The following is a 15,622-nucleotide window of genomic DNA, read 5'->3' on the forward strand; positions in this document are numbered from 1 at the left end:
ACTCAAATTACTAAGATATGGCAGTATCTTCTGAGAAAAGGAATGGAGAGACCACTGTGACAGCAAAATTATTTTCTGAGATCAAAACTACCAGCTAAAGGCGCGAATCTACACGGTCTTACGCTACAGTATTTAAACTTACTGGATTTTTTTTTAAATAGACATTCACAGAAGCTACTTGATTAGCGCCTGTTAGAAAAACAGAGGTAACTCAATAACCAGACTGTATATCAAAGTTATGAAACAGAAACCCGTCAGCATAGACTTAGTATTTTTCTCTTCTATTAACATAATTATTTCCTACTCAGTAAAAATGAAAATGACATGTTAGCATTTCAAAAACATGAGAAAATGACCCTCTAGGCTTTATATGACTATCAAAACAAGCACTGGTACTTTATTTGCAAATTATCGTGCATGAAATGATCGACTCAGCAAGTTTACCAGTCAACAAAGTGTGTGCTCTACCAGTTATAAACAATTTACATGTAATGATATGTCTAAATATGAATTTAAATGACTTCTTGTCATTTCATGTTGATCAGCTGTTTTATCATCATAGATATGGACAGTGACCATAGTTAATGTTGCAGAAACAGCAGAGCAGGCAAAAGTTCCATGAGCCAATGATAATCAAACACAAAGAAATTTGTTTTCATATAAAAAGACAGTCTCTGATTGCTAAGCCATGTTTATTTTCCAGTCAAGTTAACAAAAATACTTTCTAAGAGGTTATTTCCAGGCATTTGCTGTATATGCCATGTCCGCAGCAAATATACAGTATGAATCACAACAGTTTTCTCACCTTGAAACCTACTGGATTTCTCTTTCAGTATTTGAAAGGAACCCTGAGGCTGCCACAGAATAAAGAACATTTCAGTGTCATCCCTGTTGTATATAAATATACATTATTAGGAACTGCAAAAAGAATATTCCGGAGATTAAGAGAAATCTAGTTTCTTTAGCAGCGCATTAGTTGCATCCCTGCACAACAATCTTTAACACAGTCATCAAAAATTTAAAATAACTGGGGCAAGTGAAATAAAGTTCCTTCACAGCAGACAGCACTGATCAGATGGTATGTTGGAAGAATGCAAGACAAAGCCAGGTTTAACATACAAGAATGCAAAATTAAGGGCTGGCCTCGAAGATGTTTTCATTTAATACAATAAAATGAATATAATGGCAATGACTTCATCAAAAGGACACCATTATGTGCTAAAGTTAATTTAGATATACTTAGAATAGTGTAAGTCAGACAAATAAAGCTTAACATTTTCCAAACAATAATCCTTTTCATTTCCTTTAGCTTTATTAATAATGTACATATTCTGGTAGAATACTCAAATATTACTTTTACTGATACACAGAATCATTTTAATGAATATTTGGTATGATTTCTTATTTTTGGTAGTCACTTTTTTTGATAAAATGATACAGCAGGTTTATCTTAACAGCACATACAGGTTTTGTCTATATAAAGAATTTACAGAGCTTTTTGAACTGTGGAATGGTATGTTTCATACATATGAAGTTTTAAAAATGCTGCATGAACATGTTACCTTGCCAATACACAGATCAGCCTTCAGAAAGTGTAATGAGCATGAGTCAACACACATTTCCATCTGGGCCCAGTACAAGTATGGACACATTCAAAATTTAACATTGGTATGATTTGCTTTTACTTTGGTGGTTGTGATATTCCAGGTGCAGATGCAAAGTGCACCTTAATGGTCCTCACAGCAGTACTTTTATCCCCTTGTATTTTAAAGGCATGAGCTTCTTTTATTCTCCCTTGTAGCGAGGAGGTCTCTTCTCCTTAAATGCAAGAAGACCTTCAATTCTATCCTTTGTTGGAATAGTCTGCAATGAGCAGAGGAACAATTAATTATTGACACCAAAAACAATACCATGAAAAATATTTTCATACAAATCATAGTTCTTCAATGCATCCAACATGCAACATATAATACAACAGAAAAATGAAAACTAAAATGCCTAGTCAGATACAAGAAAGTACCAGACACTTCAAAGGCACAATATAAGGCTGAGAAACAACCAGGGAGAAGAAGAAGTATCTTCTTGATTGTGAGAAACTCTTTAGTGTTTGTCTTTGAGGTTTTGGTTTTTTGGTGGGGGAGGGGTGGGAGGGTAGATTATTAATCAAGTCACCATATGTTTTAAATAAGCATCTAACGCTGTTGCTTCTATTTCCATGATCAAAAACCTGCCTCAAAGTCCAAGAACCTACAAACTCAAAATACGTCATTCCCATGTTTCATTGGCAAAGATGTTTGTCTCGATTTTCTGTTGGTTAGCAAATATGCCATTGCTGGCACATGTTAGTGAAGTGCCGTTCATGTTATTTCATGTTAAACCTAAACAAAGTAAAAGCAAGGCAATTCTTGGACTAGATGCACAGCAGTGTATGACTGGCTGGTAGTGCTTCACTACCCTCACCCTAAAAGTCTTGTCAGGGAGATGGTTTTGTCCTAAACTATACCTCCTTCCTTAAATTCCTTACAAAAACAGAGTAAGGAGAAGGAAGGGCTAATTACAATGCCAAAATATTTGTATAAGAAATCATAGAGCAATTTCTAGTTGAATTTCTGCATGTTTCATAACAGGCACCAACAAAGCCTGTTTTCTGTTTTTTTTCATGTAATCATAGTTACATACCTGAGCATAACAAGCTTCTTCAATTGCTAAACCTGTTACTAAGTCGACCTGAGGAAAAGAATACAGTGTTTTTTAAAAGCATGTTTTAGAATATTTATTATATATTATTTTCTGACAGCTAACTTAAATACTGTGTTTCTACATGCCACATATTAAAACGCTTCTGCAAAGTTCTTCTACACTACTTTAACATAGAAATGCTATATTGCCATGTGGTGAGAGTGGTTATTATTTCTGTAACAGTTTCCTTATTTGGCAATACAATTAGTATGTAATACACTGTCAAAACAACGTATGTTCTTCACTACAAATCATCTGGACTAAAAAACATTAGCTACTTGCACATTTGTAATCATTTCATTTACTACTGGGGAAAAGATTTAATGTACTGCATGATTATTTAAAAATTGTTCTGAAACAAGTTATCTTGAAAATGTCATATAAGAACATGATGACATGCCACAAAATAAACATAAATTCAAGTTTAAAGGGATTTAAAATTAAAAAAAAAAAGAGGCCAATGGCCATCCTGCATCATCATCTAGTCTTAATAACATTTATTTCTTTGTGAGCTGCTCTGAACAGCTGAAAAGGCTGAATTTTCCCCTCACTACTCCTCCAGCACCAGCTGCTGCAGAACTTACCAGCTCTACACATGGCCACTGAAAGGACTGTGGCTATGCACCACAAGCAATTTGTCAAGGGGAGATAAGCTATAGGATAGATTACAAAACGAAGCCGTGAAATCTCTGCCATGGAAGGTTTGTAACAACAGCTTGAACTAACATTTGGCATGACTGGTTTTGACACAGTAGATCTTGTCCTGGGGCCTCAAGGTTGAACTAGATGATCATTCAGAGCCTTTCTAACCCTTTTGTCCCTAATTCTATAAACATCATGACTTTGACCTTTCAGTCCACTATACCTGATAGCTAAATAATTTAGCTTGTAGCATTTTGAACCTTGGGTACCACTGAAATAAATCTTGAATTCTAGCATTACTTGCAGTGGAAACCTAACAAATTTGCACAACAGCATCTAAGTCTGGTTCTCAGGCCAAAACTTACTGGTGGTACGTTTTGCTGAACTCAGTTATGTCACTGGTTGCTTTTGAGAATTTAAGAAAAATAGGACCATTCTTAAATGTGTCTTCTTGGATTCAGATGTTGCATGCAATGTGATCCCTTTCCCTTGTCCCAGGTTGAGCTATAAGGTGTCTTAGTGCAGGGCTTAATTTTAAATATGAATAATTCTGCTGAGCTCAGCAAAATGATTCACAAGCCTAAAATAAAACACATGTTCAGATGTGTTCAGGGCTGGATTTTAACAAGCTTTAGAGCTAGGTCAGTAGTGTTCAAGAAGGAGCGGCAATCAGAATGAAATATGAAATCAGACTCCAGATACAGTTTTAACACTAATCCCTATTAAACTATCAAAAATAAATAACATGCCTTTTAGCCCTTTACTTTATTAGCTACTAAACACTGACAGCATTGACAGACTTGACAGAGTATGACTTTTAGGTTTTTTTCCACCCAGCGTTTGAAATACAACTTGTTCATACGAGTTTAAGTTTACTTTCTAATATTAATAATTAGCAGAGTGCACTACTCCTGGACCAACATGAGGTTACCAAGCCTCATTAAAGAAATCTGCATCAACTCTAGTGTCAGGAGTCCGAGACCTTAAAAAATTGCAATTCATATTTTAAGAAGTTAAAAAAATAAAAACAGTTCTAGAAAAAAAAAATCACCACAGTAAACCTGTTGCCAGCCTGACTTCTGCATACTCTTATGGAAGGAACAGATCCTTACCTCCATTCCCTGATTGATGGCCAGTTTTGCAACTCTCATTGCTACTGGTCCCTAGAATGAAAGAAAGAGATTAACAAATAATCAAAATGGACAAGATTATGCAGTGAAGAGTCTACACTTCAATGTTGTTATATTGGGACCTTCTAGGCTTTGGACTTTTATTTAATTTACAGTAAATAGGTCAAATATCCTAAATAACATCACTACAGTAGACACTTGCTTCCAAATGGATAGTTTCAATATTGAAAAAAAGTGACAGTATACTGTTTTCGAAAGAACATAATTAAAGCAGTGTGTTCGGTTTGTTTCAAAGATGCTAAGCATGTCCACTTTTGTCAAGCTTGCTCAGTTCCCTTCAAAACAAGGCTCAGAATGGCCACCTTAAGAGACATCATTATAGGCCTTTGCAAGGTCAATCTAATGTCCCTATTATTATCACACAGTGGAGACACATTAGAAGATGTGATAATGAAATAAAATTAACTGATACAGCTTCAAACCTAAAATATGCTACTGCAAAGCCTGCGCTGGTCAAGTGATGACATTCTTCCGTGAGGTCCCCCACAAGCTGAAGGATTTCCACCCTCCTCCTCCAATGTGTCACAGAACAGTGAGACATCTTTGGGAATAGTCTCAGCAACAGCTTCTGCATGTTGAGACATTGCTTTAGAGAAGTGGCCTGCTGCTTTGGGAATAGCCAAATGCTTTTGAGCTGGTTCCAATGCATATCAACCTTCCAGAGTCACTGTTAAGTTGAAATTTTTACTGTATTTTACGTGTTTGTCTTCTTATGAGGGTGTACAAGACATAAATAACCAATGTTAAATGCCATATTTAATCTGTAACATTTTCCATTTTCAATGAAAAATTTTAGCTGTTACACTTGTGATCCAATATAATGGTTCACCAATTATTTTCTTCTTTTGTCTCCTATGAATTTGCTACCTGGGACCCTTCACTTGAAAAGCAGGTTTATCAAAAGGTCCAAACTCACATTTCTACTCTGAACGAACAACTTGCAGTCTGTGGCAACACGGGAACAGGCAGCAATCAGCTAACACAAAGACTCCTGTAAGGGTCATACTTAAACCTCATACTAAAATTTTCAAGTTATAAAGCACAGGACTTCAGCAAATCCCATTTCAATTCTTTTATTAAAGACAGAGATAGCATGTCACTTAGAATGAATGATAGTAAGAGCATGATTCTTTCATCAAGCTTACACACAAAGGACAGAAAGCAAACTTTCCACTAGTAAATGGGTTTTCCTTTAATACTGAAATTACATTTACCTTTATGCTTTCAAAGTAGAAGTTACACTGAGATACGCCCACTTTCATATGGACCTTTTTGCCTGTCTTCTGAAGTGTTCAATAGCAACAGAATAACCTGAGATAACTGCTTTACTATAAAACAATTCAAACCCTTACACTATTTTTTTGTTTAGAACTTTAAAGCCAAAACATGCAGTACAAACACAGACCGTATCATGACGATACGAGGATTGAAAGAGGTTTTTTACTTCACTACGAAATAATTACCAAATAACACCACTTAATATGTGAGAGAGAAAACTTCTGATTGCTCTGCACATAACTAGACGGGCTTTTCAATACATTACTTCATGAGTTTTTCTTAATACAGCTAGTTCTTTTTCAGTTTTGATGTTTGGTAAAAACTAAAATAAAAATAATTTGTTTTACCTGAGGTAAAAATTCTCTTGCCAGAGCCAATGCTCTTCTGTATGCAGCATCCCCTGCTTCATTCTGTTCTACCACATGGCTAATCAATCCTATTGATTTTGCTTCCTCACCATCTACAATACGCGCAGAGAAGATTAGTTCTTTTGCCAAAGACACTCCAATGGTGCGAGGTAATCTCTGTGTCCCCCCTAAAGTTTAGAAAAAGAGAAAATGCAAGTATTAGTTTCCCATCCATTTATACCACAAATGTAGATGTTCAGTTCAAATATTTTCATTCTTAATTCCATACACAATTATAGGAACATACAGAAATTAAACTATCTTACAAAAAATGCCTTCTTCAGTTTTGAAACTACATCTAAAATGAAATAAATTGCTCTGTTTCTTAAAAAGACATGTAAATAACTGAGAAGTAATATTAACAGATATTCTGTTAGATTACAGACAAATCATCTTATCAATATCAGTGAAAAGATGAAGGAAAACTGCTTGCCAGTAACTACAATATCCAAAAACTCTGCTTCTTTTAACAATCTGTATATTTTAATAGTATTAATCACCACAATAAGAACACTTTTTAAGAACTATATTCAGAAAGAATATATACTCTAACATGACTGCAGTCCATGCTAAAATTTGCACCTGTTAGGGACAATAAAAATTTATACATAAACTAAAGTAAAAAAAAAAAAAAAAAGACAAGGTCTTTAAAAAGCCATGGTTTTGTCTCTTTTTACTTCTGTATTATTGTTAAAATCTTAAAGCTTGATTACAAAAACTGGGAAGGACAATGGCAGGTGTGGATCAGAGAGAAAGGCACCTAACTTTAGTTAGCTTTTCTTCCTTCGTTAAAAATTCTTTGGCAGATCAGCACTTTCAGAAGGTCAATAAGTGGCAACTACATTAACCAAACGTGAAGATTGCTTAGTTGGACTAACAATTAACTTTCCAGAATTGACAAATAATGAGAATGTGGGAATAATCATTATTAAAACTGAAGAAATAGACTCAAATCACAGAAGCAGATGTTTGTATGAATTAAAACAGTGGAAATGGCCTTTATTCAGGAAAAAGGATTTTGAAAATATATAAGGTCTACTGTTTTGACATGGATCTGAAACAAATACTCGATTTATGTAGACAGTCTGTAAGTAAAAATTTCTTTCCAAATAGCTATTTCTGGAAAAGCATGTTAAGATATTCAAATATAAATATAAATATATATGCAAAAGGAATATTTTCAGGAGGTGTTCAAAGGGAGGTGGTACAACACTGGATAAATGGGTGTTCAACTAATACAAAATAGATTAATTTCCACTAGAAAATGGTGGCCTAAGCCAGTATTTTATTGAAGCCATTCAGTTCTCTTACTAATGTTTCCTGAAAGTACTTTAAACACATCTCTGAGACAAGTAAACCGTCTGGAAACAAACATGAAGTTTTTGGGATTCAATGATTCAGCTTTCAACTATTATTTTTTATGAATCACAAGCTTCAGCACTACTGTATTCATTTCCATAAACACAGACGTGCCTTTGAACATATTACATCACCCAAAAATGCAGAAGGTTTGGGGGATTTCTGCCTTATGCCTTTCTAGAATATTACAAAATCATGAACTATAACAAAAACTGAGATATGTTTTCTGGGCTGAAACTAGAGGAATTAAAAAAATTATTACACTCATAACAGTTAAAATAAAATCTGTAGAACAATATCATTAGTAAATACAAATAATGTGATATTCTTTATGGCCCTACCACTCTGAGAGGTTTTTAGCAAGGCTGTCGCTGACCATTGTCAAGGGCAACAGGCAACGGCAAGAGGAACTCCTGTTCAATAAATTCTGCTAATTCTCCTAGTTGTACAGCTAAGCCAGTGACAGAGCTAGGGGGAAAATTTTGCCAACAGCATAATTTAGTGAAAGCCCCTACTCTAGGGCATTTTTATGAAAGGGGCAAGGGGGAGAGACTAAAACAAAACCTTTGGTAAAATACTACAAATGCTGAAGCCTAAGACTTCCTATTAGCTTTGGCTGCCTCACTGGCGAGATTCACAGAGAATGCCTAAAGCTGTAGCTATCAACCTTTATATCAAGAATACATGCCATAAAAATGTGAGCTGTGTTTTCAAGAAGCTTGCTGCTTCCAATACTGAACTGTACCACCATCACCACAAACATTTACTGGCTTTTTGTTTTAAATACTGAAAACCTCTTTTAATTTCTCACCCAAAGAAGCTGCCACAGCCCAGTCAACATCATCTATCTTTATACAGATTTTAAGTGTACATCGGAACATAGCAAATGTCTACCTGGATTCTCTTTAAGAATAGTTCACTCATAAATTATCTCTTTCACCATAGTAATGGAATCTAGAAAAGCATCAGGTTTGCCTTTTGATTAAAGAAAACTACTTGTCCAAATTGTAAGACCTGAAACCATATGAGGCTGAATTTACTGACTCCACTTCGTCTACTTCTTCCTTGCTTGCTATGCCTAGCATTTTTTCTGCTTAATTATCTCCCCTTCCTTTACTGCTTTCTCTCTTCTATTACTGCTTTCACCAGGAAATGTTGAAAACAAAATTTAATTGAGCAAGAAAATTTCATAACTTTGACCAAACAATGGATATGTTTAAGCATGAAATAGTGTTTATATAGATGAAAAAAAAGTGTTCTTGCCAGTGTCTTACACAATAATGATTAAAGAGCAAAAAAAGAGGACTATAGTCTATGTTGTTTGGCTGCCTCCTACACTGCAAAGTCATCAGGCAGAGGAGCATAATCTTTGATTAATATTCACAGAACAGAAGCCAATAGTTCAGTGCATCAATCATATATATACAGTAGTAGGAATAAGATCTATGCACACGCAAAAGCAGTAAGACCCAATTAATCAAATGGAACCAACACACCAAAATACATCCCACACAGCAAAGTTACATCCATTTATGAAGACAAGACAGAGAGTACACTGCAGATAGATGTTCTGTTTTGGTAATACACAAAGAACACATAATGCCTGCCAACTACAATCAGAGCTAAAGGAAGTAACACCCAGTCTTCAAAGACATTACTTAACCAAGGCATTTCATCTAAATGTAAAGCAGAATTTGATGGAAGAATAGTTGTTTCATCTTCACAAATTTAATGACATGTTATTTCAAGGACTAGTGATCTGGTATTACTCACTGTGTTGATAAAAGTATTTGACATACAGTTACAATGTAAATGCATTCTTATCTGAGATGGTATATATTCAATGTTGTAATAATTGTAAACAGCAGTTTTAGATGACAGTAGTTCATGTGAAAAGACACAGTAAATACAAGACTAAGTTCTGGTAGGAAAATTGTTAAACAGTACTTTTTTTTCTTTAACAAATACTTGATTTTGTATGAGTATTTATTTACTGTCAGTAATTCATCAATTACAAAATATGTACACAACTGGTTTGGATTAAGGGAATTACGTGATACATTCCCAAGAATATATCCAACAAGATGAAGCAACTAGCTTACTGGAAATAGATTCATCATTCTGGCAGAGAATATCTACAGTCAGTAGTTTCTCATAGCTGAAGGCTCTGTCAAAACATATTGGAAAAAACCCTGTTCTGAAAAAAAATCCAAACTTTAATTGAGTAATAATCCCCTTTATTAAGTCAAGTAAAAATGAGTCTTTCTATGCTATCCTTTCTATCATGAGCTTTGTTTGATTCGCGTTAGATTGATTTAACTGGCAGATTTCTAGATGTCTTTTTTTAAAGACTACTGTGCATTTCTAATGTTTTATTAATAATCAGTGGTGAAACCAAAGTCTGTCAGCCACAAACTTTCTAATTATTCAAGTCAGTCAAGAAACGGCTCAAATGTATTCTTGTGATTCTCTTGCAGAAAGCTGTAAAGTGTAGATTTTTCGCCTTTCCATTGAAACTCATAGAAATACAGAACGCACAAACCTGCTGTTCATAACACCAAATCCTTAACTGTATAAATAAACTAGCATGGATAAAATTACTATTTTAATGTAATACTTTTCAGTCACATAAGTGATATTTTAAAAGTCTGTGTAACAAACATGTTTTCCACTTTTAAAGTACCTGCTATCCATTGCTAAGTTAAGCAGTTTTCAAAGTATTAAACACTCTAAAAGCCTAAATATACTACCAAGACAATATTTAACACCAATTTCCAACAGATTATTTCGCAGATTAGGCCTTGACCCTGCAAAGTTGTACATGTTTTAGCTAGCTTAAATACAGGTATAAATCTTTATGGGATCAGACATCCCAAATCCTTTCACAGGATAAAACATGAAGAGTCCTTTGCCGGCACAAACTGTATAACTGACTAACAAACCAAAACCAGCTTTGACACGGAAAGACATCAACAAAGATGCAAGTGACGAGGCGAAAACGGGATGGAGAATAAAAGAAACAAAACATAATCTCTGCAAGGTACAAAAAGCACTGAGCTGATGAAGAGCAGGCAGTACGCAAGGTCGCTCTCATGTCTGGCCGTATGTCGTTGTTTGGAAGAAGAGTTGATCCCTAAGCAAAGCCTGAGACAGTGGCCTGAGGCTGACTCAGAGGATGCCCCGGAGTCTGAGATGACTGATAAGAGAAGTTGTTTGAGCAAGAGTTTGTAGTAGACTGCCAAAAGGGCTCATGGAAGTCTGGCTTGCCAGTCAAGACGAAGAAAGCCCTGCAGGAACGTCAGACACAACACTGCTCAAGGTTGAAGAGGCAGGATGACCTGCAACCTACACCAGCCTTGGCAGTGGCAAACTCCAGCTTCAAACCTGCCAACTTAATTTGCAAATCAGTTCTTAATTTCTACAATCTGTTTTATTCATCTGTGTCTGTGGATTGGTTTATTTAAAAACCTATCTCCCTAGAATACACCAAACCACCACATGTGGGTGGTTTGAAGGTGGCAGCCTGAATCAGAAGAATGTAGTACTTGGCTTGAAGATGTATGAACACTTACGATGCGTGAGAGGAAGTGTAAATACACTTTCAGAATTCACAAGCAGTTAAATAATCACAGCTTTTGTACAGAAAGATAAAATTGTCAGGTAATTTAGAAAAACTAATTTATTTTCAAAATAAGCAATCCTCTTGTGGATTGAGAAAGATAGAAGATGGTTTCCCAGCTGACATCTACATATGTGAAATGAATGGAACCAAAAAATGCATCCAGAACCTGGTTTTTATAAAATGGGCTCCACTTCAAAAGGGATTCTGCATCTAGTGTGAGGAGCTTACTCCACATTTCCTTCACTAGCATGGTACAACCAACTGCATGGACTCCACTCTCAGACTAAACACCACTTGACAAGCACAGATCTGTGCTACCAGCCACAGACTCCCAGTACTCACAGTATTAGCAATGCACAAACTGACAATCTGTCTTATTTTTCTTTTGAACTGGAATTATTTGAGGAAGAAAAGAGAAATGCCCAAGGCTGTTAATCTATTTATTAACTTTTACTTAAATGTAAACAAATGCAATAAGCATAAGCACACACAGATATTTGGTAAGGCCACGTGCCTTCCTATTACTCCAGATAGGAACTTGACCTTACTGTCATTTCAGAACACAACAGTGGGAAGTGAACTTAAATGAAATTCAAAAGTACATACACATCAAAACTTAACTCATTTTTCTGCAGATAGAACTTAATGGCCCAAGAAAAGGCATTTTCCAGTTTCAAAATTACACCCACACATTTATGAAGTCACTACTCAGCTGTAACAACAGGTAGGAGGTTTAGACCAGTGCTGCTCTGTATGATCACATTTTACAAATCATGTGGGCTTTATGAGTAATATTAGGTTAAAACTTTCATTTAACTTGCATTTTAAATAAATAATTTTATAGTCCATGTTCTTACAGTTTTGGATTAGCTATGACAGCTAAAATTCGATTCATGGGTAAATCAGGACCAAAAAAAACCAGACATGAGAAAAACTATGACCATTACTTAGGGCAGGTGAAATATAGAAAAATTAATTGCCACAGTAGTATCCTCTTATTATTTACATTTTGAATGAGATCGCAGTCCCGAACTGTGACAATTGCTTTAGTTTTTAGTGAACAGAATTGAAATAAAGAAACAACAAGAAAGGTAAACCCCAGACTATTAAATCCGAAGTCTTCATTGCTTATGAGCAAGAGACTTGAATGTTTTCTTCACTTCAGTGCTCTTTCCTTATGGAAATCTACCGTTTTATTCTTTCACACAGCAAGGAAATCCATCACTCTGCTAACCCCCCGAACCAATTTCTACTCCTAACCCTACTCTTTCTCCCATCCTGACTACTAACAAATTAATCTGCTTTTGACTGTTCCAAAGTAATGGATTTTTAAGAATTTACCTCTGAAATTATTCATCCCTGAAATTCTCTGACTTGAGCAGCAGTATAGAAAGGAGAATCGGTGCCTAACAGAATGGGATTCCAGGGAAAACAGCAAAGCCAACAAGATTGTGGGAGGACACAACCCTGCCTGGTTCAGCTGTCAAATCCCAAGAAGGCAGGGCTCTCTCTCTGCTGTCAAATATATCTAAAATGAACTCGTACATATGCAGCATATTTTTCATCTTGAATAGGATGTCCTTCTAGATGAGACAGCCATACGATAGAGCTACACCGCACTCAGCCTAGTACCTAGGCCATAACATAATGTCTATAACATTTTACAGTGCTTTGAAAACACAGACTCCACCAAAAACCTGGCCAAATTGTTCAAAGCTTGCATGCATTAATCTAACAATTGGCAATGCCGATTTGATGGATGAAAAGCTGGACATGAGCCGGCAATGTGCGGTGGCAGCCCAGAAGGCCAACCGTACACTGGGATGCATCAAGAGAAGCATGTCCAGCAGGTCAAGGAATGGGATTCTGCCCCTCTACTCTGCTCTGGTGAGACCTCATCTGTAGTACTGCATCCAGCTCTGGGGTCCGCAGCACAAGAAGGACATGGAAGTGTTGGAGCGGGTCCAGAGGAGGGCCACAAAAATGATCCAGGGGCTGGAGCACCTCTCCTGTGAGGACAGGCTGAGGGAGTTGGGCTTGTTCAGCCTGGAGAAGAGAAGGCTGCGGGGAGACCTGATTGCGGCCTTTCAGTACCTAAAGGGGGCCTATAGGAAAGATGGGGAAAATCTTTTTAGTAGGGCCAGCAGTGACAAGACAAGGGGTAATGGTTTTAAACTGAAGCAGGGTAGGTTTAGACTGGATATAAGGAAGAAGTTCTTTACAATGAGGGTGGTGAAACACTAGAATGGGTTGCCCAGAGAGAAAGAGGTGGTGGAGGCCCCGTCCCTGGAAACATTCAAGGCCAGGTTAGACGGGGCTCTGAGCAACCTGATTGAGTTAGCGGTGCTCCTGCTTCTAACTTTTTCAGCTTAATCTGTTAGATTCTATAGCACTATCCGGGGCTGACAGAATGGCATTAGTTTTTTTTTTTTTTTACTTCCCAGGCTGATCCTTCTATTTGTTATTTTATAGTAATAGCTGATATGTGAAGAAATAATCACTGCTGTTATTAAAAATTCTGTAAGTCACATCAATAACTGAAATGGTTTTTTTATCGGTGCATGTTAATTTATTTTCTGAATGTTGCAATATCTGCTATTCCTTGTAAGTACATTACCTGTTTGCAAGAATAATTAAAACTTATATTAGAAATTAACAATTAGAATAAATTCATAACAAATGTAAATATAAACATGCATTCAGCCTAATTTATCGGATATTCTCCATGTGGTAATTTTAGTCAGATGGATATCTTCACGCCTAGCTTGAAACAATGAAAGACTTTTTTTTTTCAGAGACACAAGCAGCCTTAGTGAATTCAGCTTTAGGTTTTCATGCTCAACACCTCTGGACTGGCTATCAAAACACTAAAGTCAGTGAACTGACAGCTAAGAAATTGCAGTTTAAGTGATCTGAACATACCAGGTCAGAAACCTATGACACAGGCTAGGTGAGAAGCTACTTCTCCAAAGCTAGGATATCCTTTACAGGGTCTTTGTTCACTTTATTATATAGTTTTTTATATATATATTAGAGAGAGAGAGTTATATATATATAAAATCTCTTTATTTACTATACAAGTATGATTCAGTCACTACTCAGCTATACTTTAGCTATACTATATAGTATATAGATATATAAAGCTATACTGAAAGCAGCAGATAACCCTCCAGACTATACAAAAGACCAGTTATTCAAAGACTGAAAGGTTACAAATTCATTATACGCAAAAGCAATATTAAGAAGATCCAAATTGCTTATTTGTTCATGTCCTTACCAGAAAATCACATCTCTTTACTCCTTTTGACTGATCCTTGGTTCCATATATTGCTGTTCAGGATCAACTGAGAGAGGGTAGGTAGGACTGCCACGTTGTTTTGAGTTACGCTACTATTAAACAGCCAGACAGCAGATGGTACATTTAAAACGACTATTCTTCCCTTGCTGATAAACAGTATTTAGTTTAACTCACATAGTTAACATTTTGAGAATCAGAGTTGTTGAAGACATTACTGTCCAAATTCATTAAAAATTTTCACTTTAATATACATGTAATTTGGGGTAAAGATGCGTAACAACTTTAAATGTATATGGGAAAGGTTTTCTACCAAGGCAGTTCCTGTGCAACAGTGGACCTACCCCGTAAGTGCAAACCGGTACTTTTAACATTATATTATTTGGGATTACTCAGATGTTTTTCCTTAACAGAAAATTCTATCTCTTCCATCACCTTCTAGTCAATTTGTAATTCCTCCAAAAAAACCCCCAAAGCCAGTAACTGCCAGGAAATCAACAAAGAAAGAGATTAAATAAGTGATTATAACCCAGGCTGTAGCTGTCAGACTGTTACAACACTAAGGAAAGGAATTACATTAAGAAAACACCTTTTATATTCCTCTCACCTGCTGCTGTGACATAGCAATACAGAAGAGAGTCACTGTTTATAATATGCAATGCAAAACAGATTTCTGCAATGGCAAGTCTTCCCCTATAGATGGAGAAGCTAGTGCTAATTAGATTCTTCTGCCACCTGATCACACACAGATAAGTTGACTTTCATGGATCTTTACAGTTTTAAGGATCAAATAAATTAGATATTGATTTTATTTTCCTTACATCCTACATCCAAATTCCAGGAAGAGAGACATTTCGGGCTATATATGCAGCAGGTAATGATGAAATGAATCTGTATTAGCAGCAAGAGCTAGGATAGTAGCTGAAAACAATTATATATAAAAAAGTCATATATATCTTTTAATTAACATAAGTCATTAAGAATAGTTTGTAACAAGGATCAACAAGATAGGGAGCACCAGACGCTTCTCCCTAGCTGGCCTCATCCTGCTCTTCAGTCAGGACCATTCTGCTGTGAGCAGACCTAGCTG

General features: G+C 36.0%; 1 protein-coding gene across 1 annotated transcript in view; it reads right to left on the bottom strand.

Annotated features, from left to right (window-relative positions):
* Window positions 1-1,198: 1,198 nt before the first annotated feature.
* The window catches only part of AUH (AU RNA binding methylglutaconyl-CoA hydratase), a 114,408-nt gene continuing 99,984 nt past the window's right edge, over window positions 1,199-15,622 (bottom strand). Inside the window, exons 7-10 of the mRNA XM_035895027.1 lie at window positions 6,197-6,384; window positions 4,494-4,544; window positions 2,680-2,727; window positions 1,199-1,863 (exon numbers count right to left, since the gene is read on the bottom strand). Of these exons, the coding sequence (XP_035750920.1) occupies window positions 1,786-1,863; window positions 2,680-2,727; window positions 4,494-4,544; window positions 6,197-6,384 (365 nt within the window). The 3' untranslated portion in view covers window positions 1,199-1,785. The remainder of the gene's footprint in view (window positions 1,864-2,679; window positions 2,728-4,493; window positions 4,545-6,196; window positions 6,385-15,622) is intronic.

This window comes from Egretta garzetta, unplaced genomic scaffold, assembly GCF_000687185.1.
Source record: "Egretta garzetta isolate BGI_Z169 unplaced genomic scaffold, ASM68718v1 scaffold375, whole genome shotgun sequence".
Taxonomy (NCBI): Eukaryota; Metazoa; Chordata; class Aves; order Pelecaniformes; family Ardeidae; genus Egretta; species Egretta garzetta.